The following is a 17,883-nucleotide window of genomic DNA, read 5'->3' on the forward strand; positions in this document are numbered from 1 at the left end:
AAAAAAGAATAGAGAGAAAGAGAGAAAAAAATAATACAGAGAAGGAGATGGAGAAAAATGGAGAGTGAAAAATAGGAGAAAGAGGAAAAGGAAAGAGAAAGAGAAAAGGAAAGAGAAAAGTCAAGAGAACAAAAGCAGAGAGAAGGAGAGGAGAAAGTGAAGAAGTAGAGTAATGAGCCACGCCCACTTGTGTTGAACTCTTCTGTTGAACTAAAAACTTTCCCTAAAAAAAAATAAAAATATTAGTTCGTTTCCTGGAATATTTTGTCTCCTCAAATGAGCGAACAACTTTTGTAATCACTTCTCTTTCAATTATCTCCCATTTTTATGCATGCTTCTTTTTCTTGTTCCTTCTCTCTCTCTCTCTCTCTCTCTCTCTCTCTCTCTCTCTCTCTCTCTCTCAATGTTCTGTTAACCTAATGTTCATAGCTCCATTAAAAAAAAAAAATTAACTTTTTCTCCCTCTCATGTTCGCGCGGTTATTTCTCGCTTTCAAATGACCTTCACCTAGGCTCATTTTAATCACAGGTTTCCACGCCCTCTAGTGGAAAGCGAATTTTGATTTCCCCATTTCCTATAAAACTTTTGAAATTCAGAAGATGCCAACGAAACTACTGTCTTCAAGTTGTAAGTAAATGTATTTCTGCCTTAGAAGCTGCTAAAAGATATTTGTAAAGTTTTAATCATTACTAGACCCTCTATAAACTTCCATCACCTACTATAATAAAAACGTCTGCCTTTTACATCTTCTGCTTACAACATAAAAAAAAAAGGTGATGAAATGGAAGCAAGGGCAGGTAATTGAAACTTTGGGGGGGGGGGGGGGGAAAGCCAAAACAATGGCGGGCGGAAATTGCATCATATTCCAAGAATGTCACATGATAAAGTTTGAAGTTACCATTTTTATTGTCAAGTATTTTATTTAGAATATTCCTCAAGCAATGATACAACTTTATGCAAAGTATAGTTTTCAAAAAAGAGTGAATCAAGGATTACAATACATCTGAGAATTGGTGGGTATGGTTTGTGTAGCCCATAACTACATAAGTTTTGTTTTGTTGGTTTGATTGTGTGGGTTTCTATTGTGTGGTTTCTCCTTGTGTGGGATGGGATGCGAGCCTATTGTAGAAATGAATACCTCCTTAGAAAATTCTGGAACAATTTTAATTTGATCTTTGAAGATATAGCTTGATTCGTCCTCTACGTCAGTGGTTCCCAAACTTTTTTGTCTCATAGACCCCTTGCCATGTTTTTTTAGTTTTTGTAGACCTCCTGAATTTATTTGGAAATTCTTTAACTTCAAATTTGTTTTTCTTACAGATTCTAGGCCATATAAATAAATAAATATGATGATATTAAAATTAAAATGAAGTAAAAAAAAATAATAATATGCATTACACGAATTGACTAATAAAAAAAGCTCTATTGGTTGAAAAGTTTGATAATAAAATTTCCATATTGAGCTTCAATTAAGGTTTAACATTATATCTTCTCGATTAGATAATGTTTGACTAAGTTAAATTTGGAAAATAACATTATTCATCCTGTCCAATGCATGCTACATTCATTTAATCCTCACAAGAAACACTGATATTATGATTTCGCTTTGACAAAATTTAGGTTATCACCTTGTCGCAGCAAATTATCCACATTAAATTTATGAAAGAAGTCTGTTAAATAGACTATGTCAGCTTCCCGCTTATTTTTTTGGTTTTAAAATTGGATCTTTAGCACCCAAGGACTCAGACAAAATATTGTCACACTATTTAAGCCTTTCGACAACTATCAAACTTCAGTGTGAAGGAGTCATTGATCAAAAAGTAGTTCTTTTTGATTTCTTGATTCATTAAAAAACGAACTATTTGATAGTAATAACACTATAAAATCTGGCAAGGTTAACTAGTCCAGCTTTATTTTTTTTAGAAGTAAGTCATTTGCAAGTAATTACATAAGAACCTTTCAGTGTCCTAACTCATCTTACCATTACACCTTTGAACTGTATTGTTGCTTAAAGGAATATTTTTCATGATATCAGATATAGGATTGTGTAAAACAGGTTGTAAAACCTCCTCAATGGCTGGCAAAGTCAATATTTTTTTGCCTACAGTGGGCAGTTTTCTAGAGTTTGACAAAGTAAAATATTTTAAAATGCCTACAAACCTCATCTCTTTTGTGATGTTAATCAAACTTTTTTTCTACTTTGGGTCTATTCTGAACTTGAAATGAACCAAAGTATCTCAAATCTGAATCTATTTTATCATGTTGGCGTTGTCTCAAATGATGTTCCAGATTTAATGGTTTCATACCGACATAACTTTAAACTTAAGCCAAATTTCTAATTACCAACACTGGACTTTCTACTGTTATTTTAGACTCGGCCATGTACAATATTACTTTCATAAAAAAAAAGATGTTAAAATTTCAAAATAAAATCATTCAACTAACATAGTTACAATTCAAATGATTAACTAAGGCACAAATCATAAATGGGAAATGAAGTTTAAAGTCTCGACATGCTTAAATGAGATCCAATATCGTAGACCCCCATTTACAGGTCAAAGACCCCCAATTTATTTTATCACTTCCATAGACCCCCTGGAAGTCCTCGTAGACCCCTGGGGGTCTATATAGACCACTTTGGGAATCACTGCTCTACGTCAAGTACATAATTAGGCCAACATAGACTATCATAGGTAAAAGACCTACAACACTAGTTTAATTTAAAAGCAGTTTAACTAAAACTGTGGGGCCTTATAAAAGAAAACTACACTAAAAACGAAGACGTCATTCGCTTTTGGTCAATGTCGCAAAGAGAAGCTCATATCCGGAAATCTCGAGGTTGTTGGGATGGAAGACGTGACGGAGAAAAAATAAAATGTCGTTTCTTTTTCTTAATTATCTATATTATAAAGTAGAATGTGAGGTGTATGTATGTATGTATGTATGTATGTATGTATGTATGTATGTATGTATGTATGTATGTATGTATGTATGTATGTATGTATGTATGTATGTTACTTATAGACATCAAAACCGCTTGACCAATCTTGATAAAACTAGGCAGGAATGTTCCTTGGGTACCAACTTAGACCGTAGTGTATGTATTGTAGCCCTAAAACAAACTTAAGACCCTCAAAAAAAATAAAGTTGTCCGACTCTATTACAGCTATAGTATTTTATGGATCTAGGCCATGTCTACAATGTTGACATGAGAAAAGATAGAAAGGATTTAGACCTAGATCTAATTTTAAGAAATACACTTTGCGCAGATAGTTTTTTACTTTGACACATGAAAATAAAAAAGAAGATCCATTGATTTCATTATATAATAAAATTAACCTTCAATTTTGTGTTTCAAAAGCATTTTTTACATAAATTAGTTCCTTATATCTGTGACTACAGATTTCCTGACGAACATTCTTTCATTAGACAATACCGTAATGAATCGCGTACTAAATATTAATTCGTTTAATTGTTTACTTTATAATCCCATCCCTAGATCTAAAACTCTAATTCAACTCTAAGATGATAAAACTTCTCTTAGCACTGATAGTTTAACACATGAACATACTAGTATATATATATATATATATATATCCCGGGTACGCTGTTCTGCATAAACGTGGCACCAGGGTGGAAACGGTTACTTGAGGGGGTAACTAGGCTAAATGAATGGCGAAACATAACTCCCGTGAGGATGCCCACGGGTAGACGAGAGTCCACTCATTGCACGGCGCGGAGTTGCAAAAGAGTCCCCACAAACCTGTCACACATCCATGCGCTGTTGATCAAGGGACCGTTACATAAATGGCGAGTCCCCCACGGTTAGCTTGGTATAACGAAGGAAAATAGCGGAGGCTCGCGATGTCTTCGGCCTTCGGCCATGTTCAGCCAAGCAAGCGTCCGGGGCCAAAGGCATTGGAAACAGCATTGCTTTACATAGGCGTTGACTCGGGTCTCTCTCAAACAGAACTGTGTTCACGTAGGTTTTTTTTTTTTTTACTGTTTGGTGTCCAAACATGTTTTTTTTTTTTCAAACTTTGAGCTCGAAGAGCTTTCGGCTCAGCTCATAAGACGATCAAACGATTCATATATATATATATATATAGGTTAGTGAAATGCAAGAGATTGCTCTTTAAAAAAAGAGAGATCAGCTTCATAAAAGAGAAGTTATTTCTTTTTTAAACAACTCTTCTATCGTTATACCACCTTTTTAAGGTAAGGGCTAGATTTATTTAAGTCAACAAATTTCAATTTACATTTTCGCTTTTAAAAAAATGTTTTTTTTTTATCTATTTGTTGGCGGGCGGAAACAGCGGCAACAAGAAAGCTTGGCATCCAAGGCGATTTACTAAAAGAAATTTCTATAAATCAAATAAGAACATAAAACTAAAATGTTATTTAACCTTGGTTAGGCCAATAATAGAATATGCATCCTCCGTTTCTACTCAAGAAAACATTAAGAAACTGGAACAGACACAAAATAGAGCAGTGATATTCATAACAAACGAATATTCACATTTGACTAGAGTAACACCTTTAGTAAAATCACTAAATTTAGAAAGCCTTCAGGAGATAAGACTCAAAAGTAAAGTAGCAATGATACATAAAACACTGAACCATAATCTTCAAATACAAAAACAAAATTTAATAAAATACTCAGAAAGACACAAAAATAAAGGCACATTCCTCGTCCCATATGCTAGGACAAATTTGTACAAATACTCCTTCTTCCCTAGTGCTATTAGAGCATGGAATGGGTTGCCTGAGCTAGCCAGGAAAACCAGTGACTTGGCAGAGTTTAAGTCATTGGTTAATATGCATGGCGCGTAGGACGTAATCATCTTTTTTGAAGTAACGTCTGTATTATATAAGATAAGCTGTAACGACGATAAAAAACCCACAAAATTTGAATATGTTTCTAATTATCATGTTTTTGGAACAGTTAAGTACTTTTCACTTTCGAAACTACCAGTGGACCATTTCCAAAGCCGAAATAATCTCTCTTAATTCATCGCAAACGAAACTGATAAAAAGCAGAATGACAAATATATAATACCTAGACATAGCCTACATCAGTGGTTCTCAAACTTTATTTTTCCGGGACCCTTTTACATAGTCAGCAACTTCTGTGCAATGATCCATAATGCAGGACATAGGCTAAAATGTGAACCTGTTTTTTGTAACAAGAATGTGTGGTCTCCTTGATCTAGCATTGGTTCGAGTTCATCGTTTTTGGATATTTTAATAACCCGCTTCTGTACTAATTTGTACTCACTCGTGATTGGGATCTGTTGTTTTTTTGTCCACGCGCAAAATGGTTCTATAGCTAGTCCGTGGTTCTATAGCCAGTCCGTGGTTCTATAGATAGTCCGTGGTTCTATAGCCAGACCGTGGTTCTATAGCCAGTCCGTGGTTCTATAGCCAGTCCGTGGTTCTATAGCCAGTCCATGGTTCTATAGCCAGTCCGTGGTTCTATAGCCAGTCCATGGTTCTATAGCCAGTCTGTGGTTCTATAGCCAGTCCATGGTTCTATAGCCAGTCCGTGGTTCTATAGCCAGTCCATGGTTCTATAGCCAGTCCGTGGTTCTATAGCCAGTCCATGGTTCTATAGCCAGTCCGGTATATTCAAGTGAAGAATGCCTTCAAATCTTTGGTTCAGTTCGTCATAGGTGCGAGTTTGATTGTGATTCAAGTTGTTCGATCAGATTAACTGGCATCCAGCGAAGAAGTTATTTTTAGTGTATACATTTTCATCTTCCTGCAAACCACCCACGGTCACCTCACGGACCCAGTGGGTCCGTGTACCACAGTCTGAGAACCAAAACAAAAAGTGTTGTTGTTTTTTTTTTTAAAAGAATCTAAATGTAGGCTATATACTATTTTTAGAGACGACCTTTGTTGACCTACTTAGCGTTTAGTTTGTGCTATGCAGCAATAAGCGTGTGACAGCGCCCTCTGAACATTTCTCTATAGGCTTTCGATTCAAATCTAGATCTAACAACCAGAATCGATGTGTAAATGTCAGTCATACTATTTTTAAATATTTCACCGGAAGTCGTCAACTAAAATATAATGACTTCTAAAAAAATGTCTTCTACTTTCCATCCGGGATAGTGTTGCATTTTAGATTCTTAACTTTGTACAACGCAATTTTCTATTGAATAGGGCAAATTTATGCCATCAGCAGCGATTGGTTATTGCTATCGACCTATATAGCGTATTCAAATGGGTTCATAAAAAAGGTCTTGTTGGCCAGATTTTTATATTTCAGTTTTGAGCTGAACAGCGCAAAACGATGCGTCATTTTTGTAAAGTACTAAATTGCACGAAAGCAAATCTCGCGATTGAAGGTCATTGTACATTGTAAAAAAAATCGATGATGGATATTTCTTTTTACAAAGCTTCTTATCTTCTTCTTCTTATATAATACAGACGTTACTTCAAAAAAAAGAAGATGATTACGTCCTACGCGTCATGCATTTAGTCATGCATATTAACCAATGACTTAAACTCCGCCAAGTCACTGGTTTTCCTGGCTAGCTCAGGCAACCCATTCCATGCTCTAATAGCGCTAGGAAAGAAGGAGCATTTGTACAAATTTGTCCTAGCATATGGGACGAGGAATGTACTTTTATTTTTTGTGTCTTTCTGAGTATTTTATTAGGTTTTGGTTTTTGTATTTGAAGATTATGGTTCAGTGTTTATGTATAATTGCTACTTTACTTTTGAGTCTTTTATACTGAAGGCTTTCTAAATTTAGTGATTTAACTCAAGATGTTACTCTAGTTAAGTGTGAATTTTCGTTTGTTATGAATCTCACTGCTCTATTTTGTGTCTGTTCCAGTTTCTTAATGTTTTCTTGAGTTGGGGGGTCCCAAACAGAGGATGCATATTCTATTATTGGCCTAACCAAGGTTTTAGTTTTATGTTCTTATTTGATATATAGAATTTTCTTTTAATAAACCCTAATGCTTTTCTTAAATCCACTCACTCTGTCTGTCTGTATGGTAAAATGTTTGTGCACGTTATTTCTCCCACACCAAATCTCGGGTTAAGATGAATTTATTTACTAGTATTTATTTCTCTTGACAACACAAGAATAATAAAAAAAATAATAATTAGACTATTGGTAATTTTTTTTTTTGGTATCTTGAACAAGGGAAAGAAATAGTACTTGACAGTTGTGGTGGTATAAATTTAAATAGTTCCCTTGAGAATTCGAGCCCTGAGTGAACATTTTTTATGCATTTAAAAGTCGATCATGTAAACATTCACCAAGATACCCCCTTCTTCCCTCCCCCTTTCCCAACTGGTCCAGACAACTGATAGGATCTTAGCGTATTGAGAAAGCTATTCAAAAAACAATTGGTAAAAATATTTTCCTGACTGATTCAGGCAAACCCATTCCATTCTCTAATGGCACTAGGGAAGCGTGAGAACTTGTTTTAAAAAAAACTTCTCCGGTGTATGGAATGAAAAATGTGCCTCTAGATATTAATATTTTAATAGTAGGATTCTATCCAAGCTTTCGAAGAAGTGTAGGGGCCTACACAAAAATTCTGCTCCGGGGCCTCAACATACTTAAATCCGGCCCTGGTTCACTTCATCTTCAAAGTATGCCTATGATTTTGGTTTATGTGAAGAAGTGACCAGATTTTTACCAAGTAAAACACTTCCATCGTACAAGTAGAAAAATCATAACTAGAAAAAAAATAAACTTTTAAAAGTGAAAAAAAAAACTCTCAATACAGTAAGATTTATTTCCCTTTTTGAATATCAATTACGATTACTTATTTAGCACTAATTCATTGGTAAATATCTTTTGTTATTGATTCATGTTTCCTTAGTCTAAGATCTAGATCAATGTTTCCCAAACTGTGTTCTGTACTAGATTTTAAGATCATGTCTGTAAAGAGAGGATGCCAGGTTTAGGATTTATTTAGATTGTTTAATAGCTGAGCAAAATTAAGGTCCCGAGGTTCAACCTGACAAGAACATCATTCACACACAGTCGTACATAGAGTAACCAACTAAGTGGATGGTTTAAATAACAAATTATGAATTTAATTGTATGATACTGATATATGTATATTTACAATGAGAATGATAGAATGATGAAAAGATAATATATATATATATATATATATATATATATATATATATATATATATATACATAATATATATATAGATTGATATGTATTCAATAAATACATGTATGCACCTTGCATTACCAACTTGTCACCATGGTTTCATAGTGAACCAGACGCTGACCAACTGACTTCACAATACTGTCAACACCGGCATTGATAGAGTTAGACCTCAACTGATCCCTAACTGTTGTGTAACGGCCACTCAACGCCGTCAATGATCGCCAATCTGACAATTACACTCAAGATACTTCCGAGAAGATAAGTGACGCCAACACTGGCAAAGAATCGGGTTCAGTAAATACAACTCCAACACTGGCACCCTATAAACGAAATAAACACAAAACTCAACTTCTACTCTAAAACTAGAAATAGTGACAACCTCATACAAAATACAATAATAGATATCACACACGAAGTAATTCACCCTAAACAGGGGCCCAACAATCCTACTGAATAATAAGTCCAAGGAACTAGTACTTGTTTACACAGACTAATAATCTTTTACGGACCAACACACCGTCCGTTTCAACCAAATTCAGAGGGTGAACTGCCTCATGACATTGGCTGAACAATAAATGTCACCGGACTTTGTGACGTAGCAAACAATTTAAAACATTATGCAATACAAGGCACTCTCGCCCCGTACAAAGATCACGAGTAGAGGAAAAAAACGTAACAGAGTTAGGAGAAAGCAAAAGACACTTGTCTAAACTACGGGGATGTCGCTAGTAAACGTTAGTCCATTGTCTTTTGTCCTGCATTATTTCGTCACCTCGTCCCCGTTCATTACTACTGCTAGCAGTGCACGGGGCCCTTGGAGAGTGTCAAGGCCCCGAATATTGGTATGACGGTGACAAAGGATTCTATGTATCGCGGGGCCCCATAAGGTGCGGTACCTGCAACAGTTGCCCCGCTTAACTCCCCCAATTCTGCCTCTGCAACTTGACTCCAAGTTTTAGACCATCGGAGATCTACACCTATATTTGAATATATGAATATTTGTATTTTCTTTTTTTTTTTTTTCAGACTATGCCTGATCACGTGTCACCTGTCAACCAATCAGCAACCTTGATGATCGTGGCGCTGTTAGCCTTCGGCCTACGACCAAGCTTCAGCTCATGCGAGTCGAGATGCGAACAGTCTATTCCTTCTCTGAGTAAACTACGAGCACTGTGGACGAGATCTTTTAAACGAGTCGGAGAGAACCGTAAGCTTTCTTTGTCTAAAGCCTTTATCAACTCAAGGTGGCTGAGTGGTTAGCGCTTGGCTTACGAACCTGGGGTCCTGGGTTCGAATCTCGGTGAAGATTGGGATTTGAATGTCGAGATTTTGAGGGCGCCCCTCAGTCTCTAATGGGTACCTGATTGAGTTGGGGAAAGTTAAAGGCGGTTGGTAGAAATGCTGGCCACATCACACGCTGCTTGTTAACCGTTGGCCAAAGAAACAGATGACCTTAACATCATCTGCCCTATAGAACTTAGACTTACTTAGACTTAGGTCTTCCCGCGCCGTTCGGCACATTGTGCGGCAAGCTGTCTTCATAAAGGATGGCTGCCTGGTCGTGCGGTTTGCTCGCTGGACTGTCGTTCGGATTTATCGACGGTCGAGGGTTCAAACCCTGCCCGCTCCCATCCCCCGTCGTCCTGCGGGAGGTTTGGACTAGGAAGTAAACTATCTTCAACTCTGAAGGAACATCCGAATTATGTAAAACAACAAACAAAGATCTGTCATTTGGCAATGGCAATGCCCTATAGAAAGGGGAACTTAACTTTTATCAACTCACTTTGTCTGTCTAGTAAAATGTGTGTACATAACAGAACAAGAATCAATTAAATAATTAACCAATAAGTCAATTAATTATCAAAAGTAAAGTTTCCCTTTCAGACCTTGCGATCTACTGGGCAGTTGATGTTAAGGTCATCTGTTGTTTTTTGTTTTTTTTGTTGTTTGTTTCTTTCTTGCCAACGTTTAAATAGCAGGGTGTCATGTGGCCACGGGGCGACCTAAATATCCCGAAATTCAAAATCCCAGTTTTCACCAAAATTCAAAATCCCAGTTTTCACAGAAATTCAAAATCCCAGTTTTCACCAAAATTCAAAATCCCAGTTTTCACAGAAATTCAAAATCCCAGTTTTCACCGAAATTCAAAATCCCAGTTTTCACAGAAATTCAAAATCCCAGTTTTCACCGAAATTCAAAATCCCAGTTTTCACCGAAATTCAAAATCCCAGTTTTCACAGAAATTCAAAATCCCAGTTTTCACCGAAATTCAAAATCCCAGTTTTCACCGAAATTCAAAATCCCAGTTTTCACAGAAATTCAAAATCCCAGTTTTCACCGAAATTCAAAATCCCAGTTTTCACCGAAATTCAAAATCCCAGTTTTCACAGAAATTCAAAATCCCAGTTTTCACCGAAATTCAAAATCCCAAGTTTTCACAGAAATTCAAAATCCCAGTTTTCACCGAAATTCAAAATCCCAGTTTTCACCGAAATTCAAAATCCCAGTTTTCACCGAAATTCAAAATCCCAGTTTTCACAGAAATTCAAAATCCCAGTTTTCACCGAAATTCAAAATCCCAGTTTTCACCGAAATTCAAAATCCCAGTTTTCACAGAAATTCAAAATCCCAGTCTTCACCGAAATTCGAGACAAGCGCTTAACCGCTCAGCCCCCTCACCGCGCATCCCCAATTTATTATTGGTACTTACTTATTTTTTTTTTTGTTTGATATTAAATAAAGGAAATAGCTTCTACATAATTGAGAGATATTAGTGTAATTACGGGTTTATCCCTGTAGATAAGCTTTGTTGTTTTTTTTTTCTTTTTAAAGATTGTGTATAATTTGCAGGGATATCGTTTGAGCAGTTCTTGTTGTCTCTCGTACAAGCCTCCGATTACGACGATTGGAATATAAGGCGACTGAGGGGATCGATACTGAAGATCATCGGTCGATACCAGGACTGCGTCATGGCCTGTGAACATCAGTTTAGCAAGAGGGACAGCCAGGACATCGACAGGACCAGGACACTGGAAGCATTGTGTGTGTAGATTTATTGGTAGTTTTGACCGACAGCTTCTATAGAATTAAAAAAACTAAATAGTATACAACAAAATAGATTCTATATGAGAGCTTCGAAAGTTAAACTTCTCTATTTGTAAGTTATATATAGAACAGAGAGACTTAGAGAGTGAGACGAGAGAAAATATAGATAGATAGATAGATAATCTGATTGATAGACTGACTGACTGACTGACTGACTGATTGATTGAATGATTGAATGATTGATTTATAGACAGTCAGACATATCTATAAAGAAAAAATGATATAGGACCGAGAAAGGTAGATATATCGATAGATAGAGAGATAGATAGATAGATAGAAGATAGATAGATAGATAGATAGATAGATAGATAGATAGATAGATAGATAGATAGATAGATAGATAGATAGATGGATAGATAAACTGATTGATTGAATGACTTAGACATATGCATAAATAACAGTTAGAGTCTATATATAGGACAGAGAAAGGCAGTTAGACGGACAGGCAGAGATAGATAGATAGATAGATAGATAGATAGATAGATAGATAGATAGATAGATAGATAGATAGATAGATAAACTAATTGATTGAATCATTGACAGTCAGACATATGCATAAATAACAGTTAGAGTCTATATATAGGACTGAGAAAGGTAGTCAGACGGACAGGCAGATAGATAGATAGATAGATAGATAGATAGATAGATAGATAGATAGATAGATAGATAGATACATAGATAGATAGATAAACTAATTGATTGAATGATTGACAGTCAGACATATGCATAAATAACAGTTAGAGTCTATATATAGGACCGAGAAAGGTATACAGACGGACAGGCAGATAGATAGATAGATAGATAGATAGATAGATAGATAGATAGATAGATAGATAGATAGATAGATAGATAGATAGATAGATAGATAGATAGATATTAATCTCTTCCCTTCTCTCGATCTAGGCCGAAGTCTACTCTACCAAGTGCTCAGCTCCGCCTGCGTCACTTCCTGTTCTCGCGGACTCTCGTGTTCTCTACGATTGCCAGACAAATTAGTCACGTGACTCGAGATTAGACGCAGCCCCTTTGTCCCAACATCGAGGCCGGATGAGGGCGCCGTCTCGAGCAGCCGGGAAGGAGGAACTCTGATGGCGCCGATGAGCACCTTGATGGGGACAGAGTCGGGCGCCAATAAACTGTCTCCCCTTTGTTTTTGTTTCTTCATTGTATTTCCTGGTGTCTACGCCTGGTGTGAGTGTGTTTGCCGAGTGGATGAATCTGTGAGTCTGTGACGAGACTGAGGTGCCTGCAGCCATGGAATAGCAGCTGAAATTCTAACTTTAACGCTCGAATGACACGATGATCTATACAAAACCACATTTTAAACAATGATATTTATAAGATACCAAAGAAACTGTTCACAGCATTCGATCATCGAGCAAAACAGTATGTGAATAGACTAAGTTTCTATTCCAACTCGGTGTTCGTTTTGACTTTGGAAAATGCAACAAACCAAAGCGTCACTTGTCTACATAATTTTTAACTAAATGCTAATAATTATTTGTTATTTTATAACAGTATAAATACACACACACACAAACTTAAAATTCAACACTCACATATTACAAACAAAACAATGTGTTCATCAAATTCTTAATAAAAAGACAACTTGTTCCTGAAACTTTTACAACTAAAACAATAAGTTCATGTTATTCTTTAAATGGATTTTTATTAATTTTAACATTGTTTCCGTTACATTTTTACCAAATAATTTGTAATCGGTTTGGGAATAGACATGGCGAGTCACGATAACAAATATGGCAAAGCTCCAGACCTTTGTTAACAAACGCCTTCACCGGATATCGGGGAATTTAGTAACTTCTGTAGCCTTGAGGGATAAGTGGCCGGAAAAGACAACTTCTGTGGCCTTGTGGGAATCTGGTGGCCGGAACAGATAACTTTTGTGGCCTTGTGGGAATCAGGAGGCCGGAAAAGATAACTTTTGTGGCCTTGTGGGAATCTGGTGGCCGGAAAAGAAAACTTCTGTGGCCTTGTGGGAATCAGGTGGGCGGAAAAGATAACTTTTGTGGCCTTGTGGGAATCAGGTGGCCGGAAAAGATAACTTTTGTGGCCTTGTGGGAATCTGGTGGCCGGAAAAGATAACTTTTGTGGCCTTGTGGGAATCAGTTGGCCGGAAAAAATAACTTCTGTGGACTTGTGGGAATCAGGTGGGCGGAAAAGATAACTTCTGTGGCCTTGTGGGAATCAGGTGGCCGGAAAAGATAACTTCTGTGGCCTTGTGGGAATCGGGTGGCCGGAAAAGATAACTTCTGTGGCCTTGTGGGAGTCTGGTGGCCGGAAAAGATAACTTCTGTGGCCTTGTGGGAATCAGGTGGCCGGAAAAGATAACTTCTGTGGCCTTGTGGGAATCAGGTGGCCAGAAAAGATAACTTCTGTGGCCTTATGGGAATCAGGTGGCCGGAAAAGATAACTTTTGTGGCCTTGTGGGAATCAGGTGGCCGGAAAAAAAAATTCTGTGGCCTTGTGGGAATCAGGTGGCCGGAAAAGATAACTTTTGTGGCCTTGTGGGAATCAGGTGGCCGGAAAAAAAAATTCTGTGGCCTTGTGGGAATCAGGTGGCCGGAAAAGATAACTTTTGTGGCCTTGTGGGAATCAGGTGGCCGGAAAAGATAACTTTTGTGGCCTTGTGGGAATCAGGTGGCCGGAAAAGATAACTTCTGTGGCCTTGTGGGAATCAGGTGGCCGGAAGAGATAACTTTTGTGGCCTTGTGGGAATCAGGTGGCCGGAAGAGATAACTTTTGTGGACTTGTGGGAATCAGGTGGCCGGAAAAGATAACTTCTGTGGCCTTGGGGGAATAAGGTGGGCGGAAAAGATAACTTCTGTGGCCTTGTGGGAGAGAATCAGGCAAAAACCCGTCGCCCAAGATATCAAAAAAGCGAAAGCAGAGCTGGGAAAATCTGCTGCCAAAGTTGCAAGCAGGGGCGTAGCTAGGAATTTGACATCATTTGGGGGCCCCTGCATTTTGCGTAATATTTAATGTAAAAAAATTTCAAACACTCTTTTGGGGGGGGCCTTATTCAAGTGGTGGCCCAGGTGGATTTTTCAAATTCCCATCACCCTTGCTATGCCGCTAGTTGCAAGGCAGGCACTTGATTAGAAATCCACAAGGAAAGCTATATCTCTGACTTGTTCCAGGCTTAATGAATTCCATCTCAAAGGGTCAGGGGTCAAGGAAGCAACGTGCTCTATGACTGAATGTGCATCACGCACTACCGCGGGGGTTTTCGGTACTAGTATTTGAGCCTCCCAGGTCCTCACTGAATGGACTTGGAGACTGAACTACGTGGCCCAAATTATGCGGACCGTGTATTCCCAATAAATACTCGCTGTCTGTTATTTCGTAGGGACATCAAAAGGTAACATTAATCGACACTGAGCAAAATGTGCTCTTTGACTGAATGTGCATCACGCACAACCGCGGGGGGTTTCGGTACAGGGCTTCTTGAAGCTAGTATTTGAGCCTCCCAGGTCCTCACGTAATGGACTTAGAGACTGAACTACATGACCCAAATTATGCGGACTATGTATTCCCTATAAATACTCGCTGTCTGTTATTTCCTAGAGGCATCAAAAAGTAACGTCAATCGACACTGAGCAAAATATAGACTGCACGTTTAGCTTCCATGCTGGAGTAGCGCTAATAATGTTGTAAGTAACAGGGAAAAAAATTATTCCGCTGTAAATATTCATTGTTGTTTAAGGGTCTTGACGCGGATTGATACATTTTTCGTTATTGAGATCTAGATCTATATTCATTTGGTTATAAAAATTAAAAGGGAATGCGTTCTAAATATAGCTTATAAAACTATTCAAAGAACTATCCACCTGTTTCTACTACAATTAAAAAAGAAATTTAATTTGAATAAGATTTGTCGCCCCACGCGATAGAGACAAAGATATTCCTCAGTTATTAACGCTCAGATTTTCCTTTAAATTAAATTATAATGTATAGATACGATTGGCTAAATGTGGTTTCTCTTTCAGTATTGTTTACGAAAGTGACGTTTGACTGAGCTAAAAACAAAAACTTCAGAGAGACCCGTTTTTTTTTTTTTGTTTTTAGATTTCAAGAATGTACTGACTAATTTATTAAATATAAATGTTTCTAAGTATTTAAATAAAAAATTTTAAAATTTTTAGTATTACAAATTTTTACGCGGAATTTAAATATGCAAATTTGAAAAACCATCGGAGTTTCCCTTTAACATTCCGCTGTTTAAAACTTAGAAAGCGTCTCTCCTCCTCTCCGACAGCCTATATTGGGCTATTTGGTCTTATGTGTCTCAATCTCCATGCATAGAAGTACATTTATAGTTGGGTCACTCGATACGGCTTTGGACTTAGCCACCATAATTATGAATGAAATATTTGTAATTTAATAAAGGGATGCCACTGTTTGCTCCGATGCTATACACATCTGTAATCTTCAACCTTCATAAAACTTTAATTTCAAAATTAATCTAACTTTCGTGATCTTGAATAAAACATAGAACAGAACACTCGCATGCATCACATGAGTAGATCTATTCATTGGAATAGTTATTGCCAAACTGATGACATAATAAAACAAAAATAATCATCAATTGTTGTCTTCCCTTGTTTTGTATAAATGGTCCTTCGAGTTTTAAAAGAAAAGGTCTGTATATTACAAACGTTACTTTAAAAAAAGAAGATAATTACATCCTAGGCATTTCATGTGTTGATCTAATCATGCATGTCAATCTAGCGCAGTGATTCCCAAAGTGGTCTATATAGACCCCCAGGGGTCTTCGAGGACTTCCAAGGGGTCTACGGAAGTGAAAAAATAAATTGGGGGTTTATGGCCTGTTAATGGGGGTCTACGAAGGCGGATCTCATTGAAGCATCGACTCGTTCACACATGATTTGTACCTTAGTTAATCCTTTGAATTTCAACCCTGTTAGTGGAATGATTTTTTTTATTTAAAAATTTTAACGTATTATTTTAAATACCTTAATTGTGTCTACATGAAAGTAATAATTTACATGGCCGAGTCTATAAAATAAAATGTTGACCGTAAATTGTTGGGTTATTAAAAATTTGGCTTCATTCTTTCTTTGTTGAACAACTATTGCATTTGTTCTTTATTTTTATTAACAAAGTTTGAAGCTATGTCGCTATGAAACCATCGAAGCTGGAACATAGAGAAAAGTCTACTTGAAATAAAATAGATTAAGATTTGAAATACTTTTGAAAACTTTTAAATTCAGAATTAAGCCACAGTAGAAAAATGTTGATTAAACATCATAGATATGAATAGGTTTGTGAGCGTCTTACAATATATTTACTTAGGCTTATATCAAACTCTAAAAAACTGCACACTATAAGCAAAATATTGACTTTGCCAACCATTGAAGAGGTTTTACAATCTGTTTTACACAATCTTATATCTGATATCATTAAAAATTCCTCTAAGCAACAATACAGTTCAAAGGTGTAATGGTGAAATGAGTTTTGGACAATGAATGGTTATCGTGTTATTACGATTTACTTTTTTTAAAAAGCTGGACTAGTTAACCTTGCCTGATAATGTAGTGGTATTATTATATTTTTGTTATGAATCAAGAAATTCATAAAGAATTGCTTTTTGCCTGAAATTTTGATCAATTGCTCCTTCACACTGAAGTATGATAGTTTTCGAAAGGCTTATCTTTGACACTATTTTTTCTGAGTTCTTGGTTGCTAAGATCCTATTTTAAAACACAGAAATTAAACGCGTATCGGACATAGTCTATTTCACAAACTTGTTTCATAAATTGAATGAGGTTAATTAACTTGCAGCTACAATGTGATAACCTAAATTTGATCAACATGAAGGCATAATCTCAGTGTTTCATGTGAGGATTAAATTAATGAAGCATACAATGACAAGGATAAATTGTCTTACTTTCCAAATTTAAATCAGTCAGACATCATCTAATCGAGAAGATAGAATGTTAACCCGAATTACATTGAAGCCCAAGATGGACATTTTATTATCAAAGCTGCCCACCAATAGGCGTTTTGTTTTTGTTGTTGTTGTTTAGTTACTTCTTATAATGCATATTAAATTTTATTTTGCTTTATTTTGCTTTGAATGTCATCAATAAATATATATCGCATAGTAATCAGTGAGAAAAGCACATCTGAAGTTAATGAATTTTCAAAAAAATTGCTGGGGGGTCTACCGAAAGCTTAAAAACATGGCAAGGGGTCTACGAGACAAAAAAGTTTGGGAACCACTGATCTAGCGTATGGAATAAGAAATAAGCTAAGATTGATGGTGCTAGCAGCGTAGCCCTAGAGCTAAAGTTTCAATATGCTAGTAGCGTAGCGCTAGAGCTAAGCATTGAATTGAATGTGCCAGCAGCGTAGCCCTAGAGCTAAAAATTGAATTTACATTTACTGTGCCAGCAGCGTAGCCCTAGAGCTAACCTTTGAATTGAATGTGCCAGCAACCTAGACCTATACACTGAATTAAATGTTCTAGCAACGTAGCCATAGAGCTAATCTTTCGTAATATAGAACTCTTATAAGGATTTCATTGTTATCAATAAAAAATCTGGACTCAATGTTTTATTATCACTTAAGATTTAATTACA

At 36.7% G+C, this 17,883-nt stretch overlaps 1 protein-coding gene across 1 annotated transcript; it reads left to right on the plus strand.

Moving 5' to 3' along the window:
• Positions 1-557: 557 nt before the first annotated feature.
• Positions 558-12,412, plus strand: LOC106066607 (uncharacterized). Its single transcript, XM_056004651.1, has 4 exons — positions 558-627; positions 9,182-9,362; positions 11,006-11,195; positions 12,164-12,412. The coding sequence occupies exons 2-4, from the start codon at positions 9,185-9,187 to the stop codon at positions 12,273-12,275; spliced, it is 480 nt and encodes a 159-aa protein (XP_055860626.1). The 5' UTR covers positions 558-627; positions 9,182-9,184; the 3' UTR covers positions 12,276-12,412.
• The last annotated feature ends 5,471 nt before the right edge of the window (positions 12,413-17,883 follow it).

Source organism: Biomphalaria glabrata, chromosome 11 (genome assembly GCF_947242115.1).
Source record: "Biomphalaria glabrata chromosome 11, xgBioGlab47.1, whole genome shotgun sequence".
NCBI classification, from domain to species: Eukaryota; Metazoa; Mollusca; class Gastropoda; family Planorbidae; genus Biomphalaria; species Biomphalaria glabrata.

Bases quoted from the DNA above. Each gene is read 5' to 3' on its own strand.
- LOC106066607 (XM_056004651.1), top strand. From the start codon at position 9,185: ATGCCTGATCACGTGTCACCTGTCAACCAATCAGCAACCTTGATGATC. The intron at 9,363-11,005 runs GTAAGCTTTCTT...TATAATTTGCAG, and splicing joins TAAACGAGTCGGAGAGAACC to GGATATCGTTTGAGCAGTTC. The intron at 11,196-12,163 runs GTGTGTGTAGAT...CTCTCGATCTAG, and splicing joins ACCAGGACACTGGAAGCATT to GCCGAAGTCTACTCTACCAA.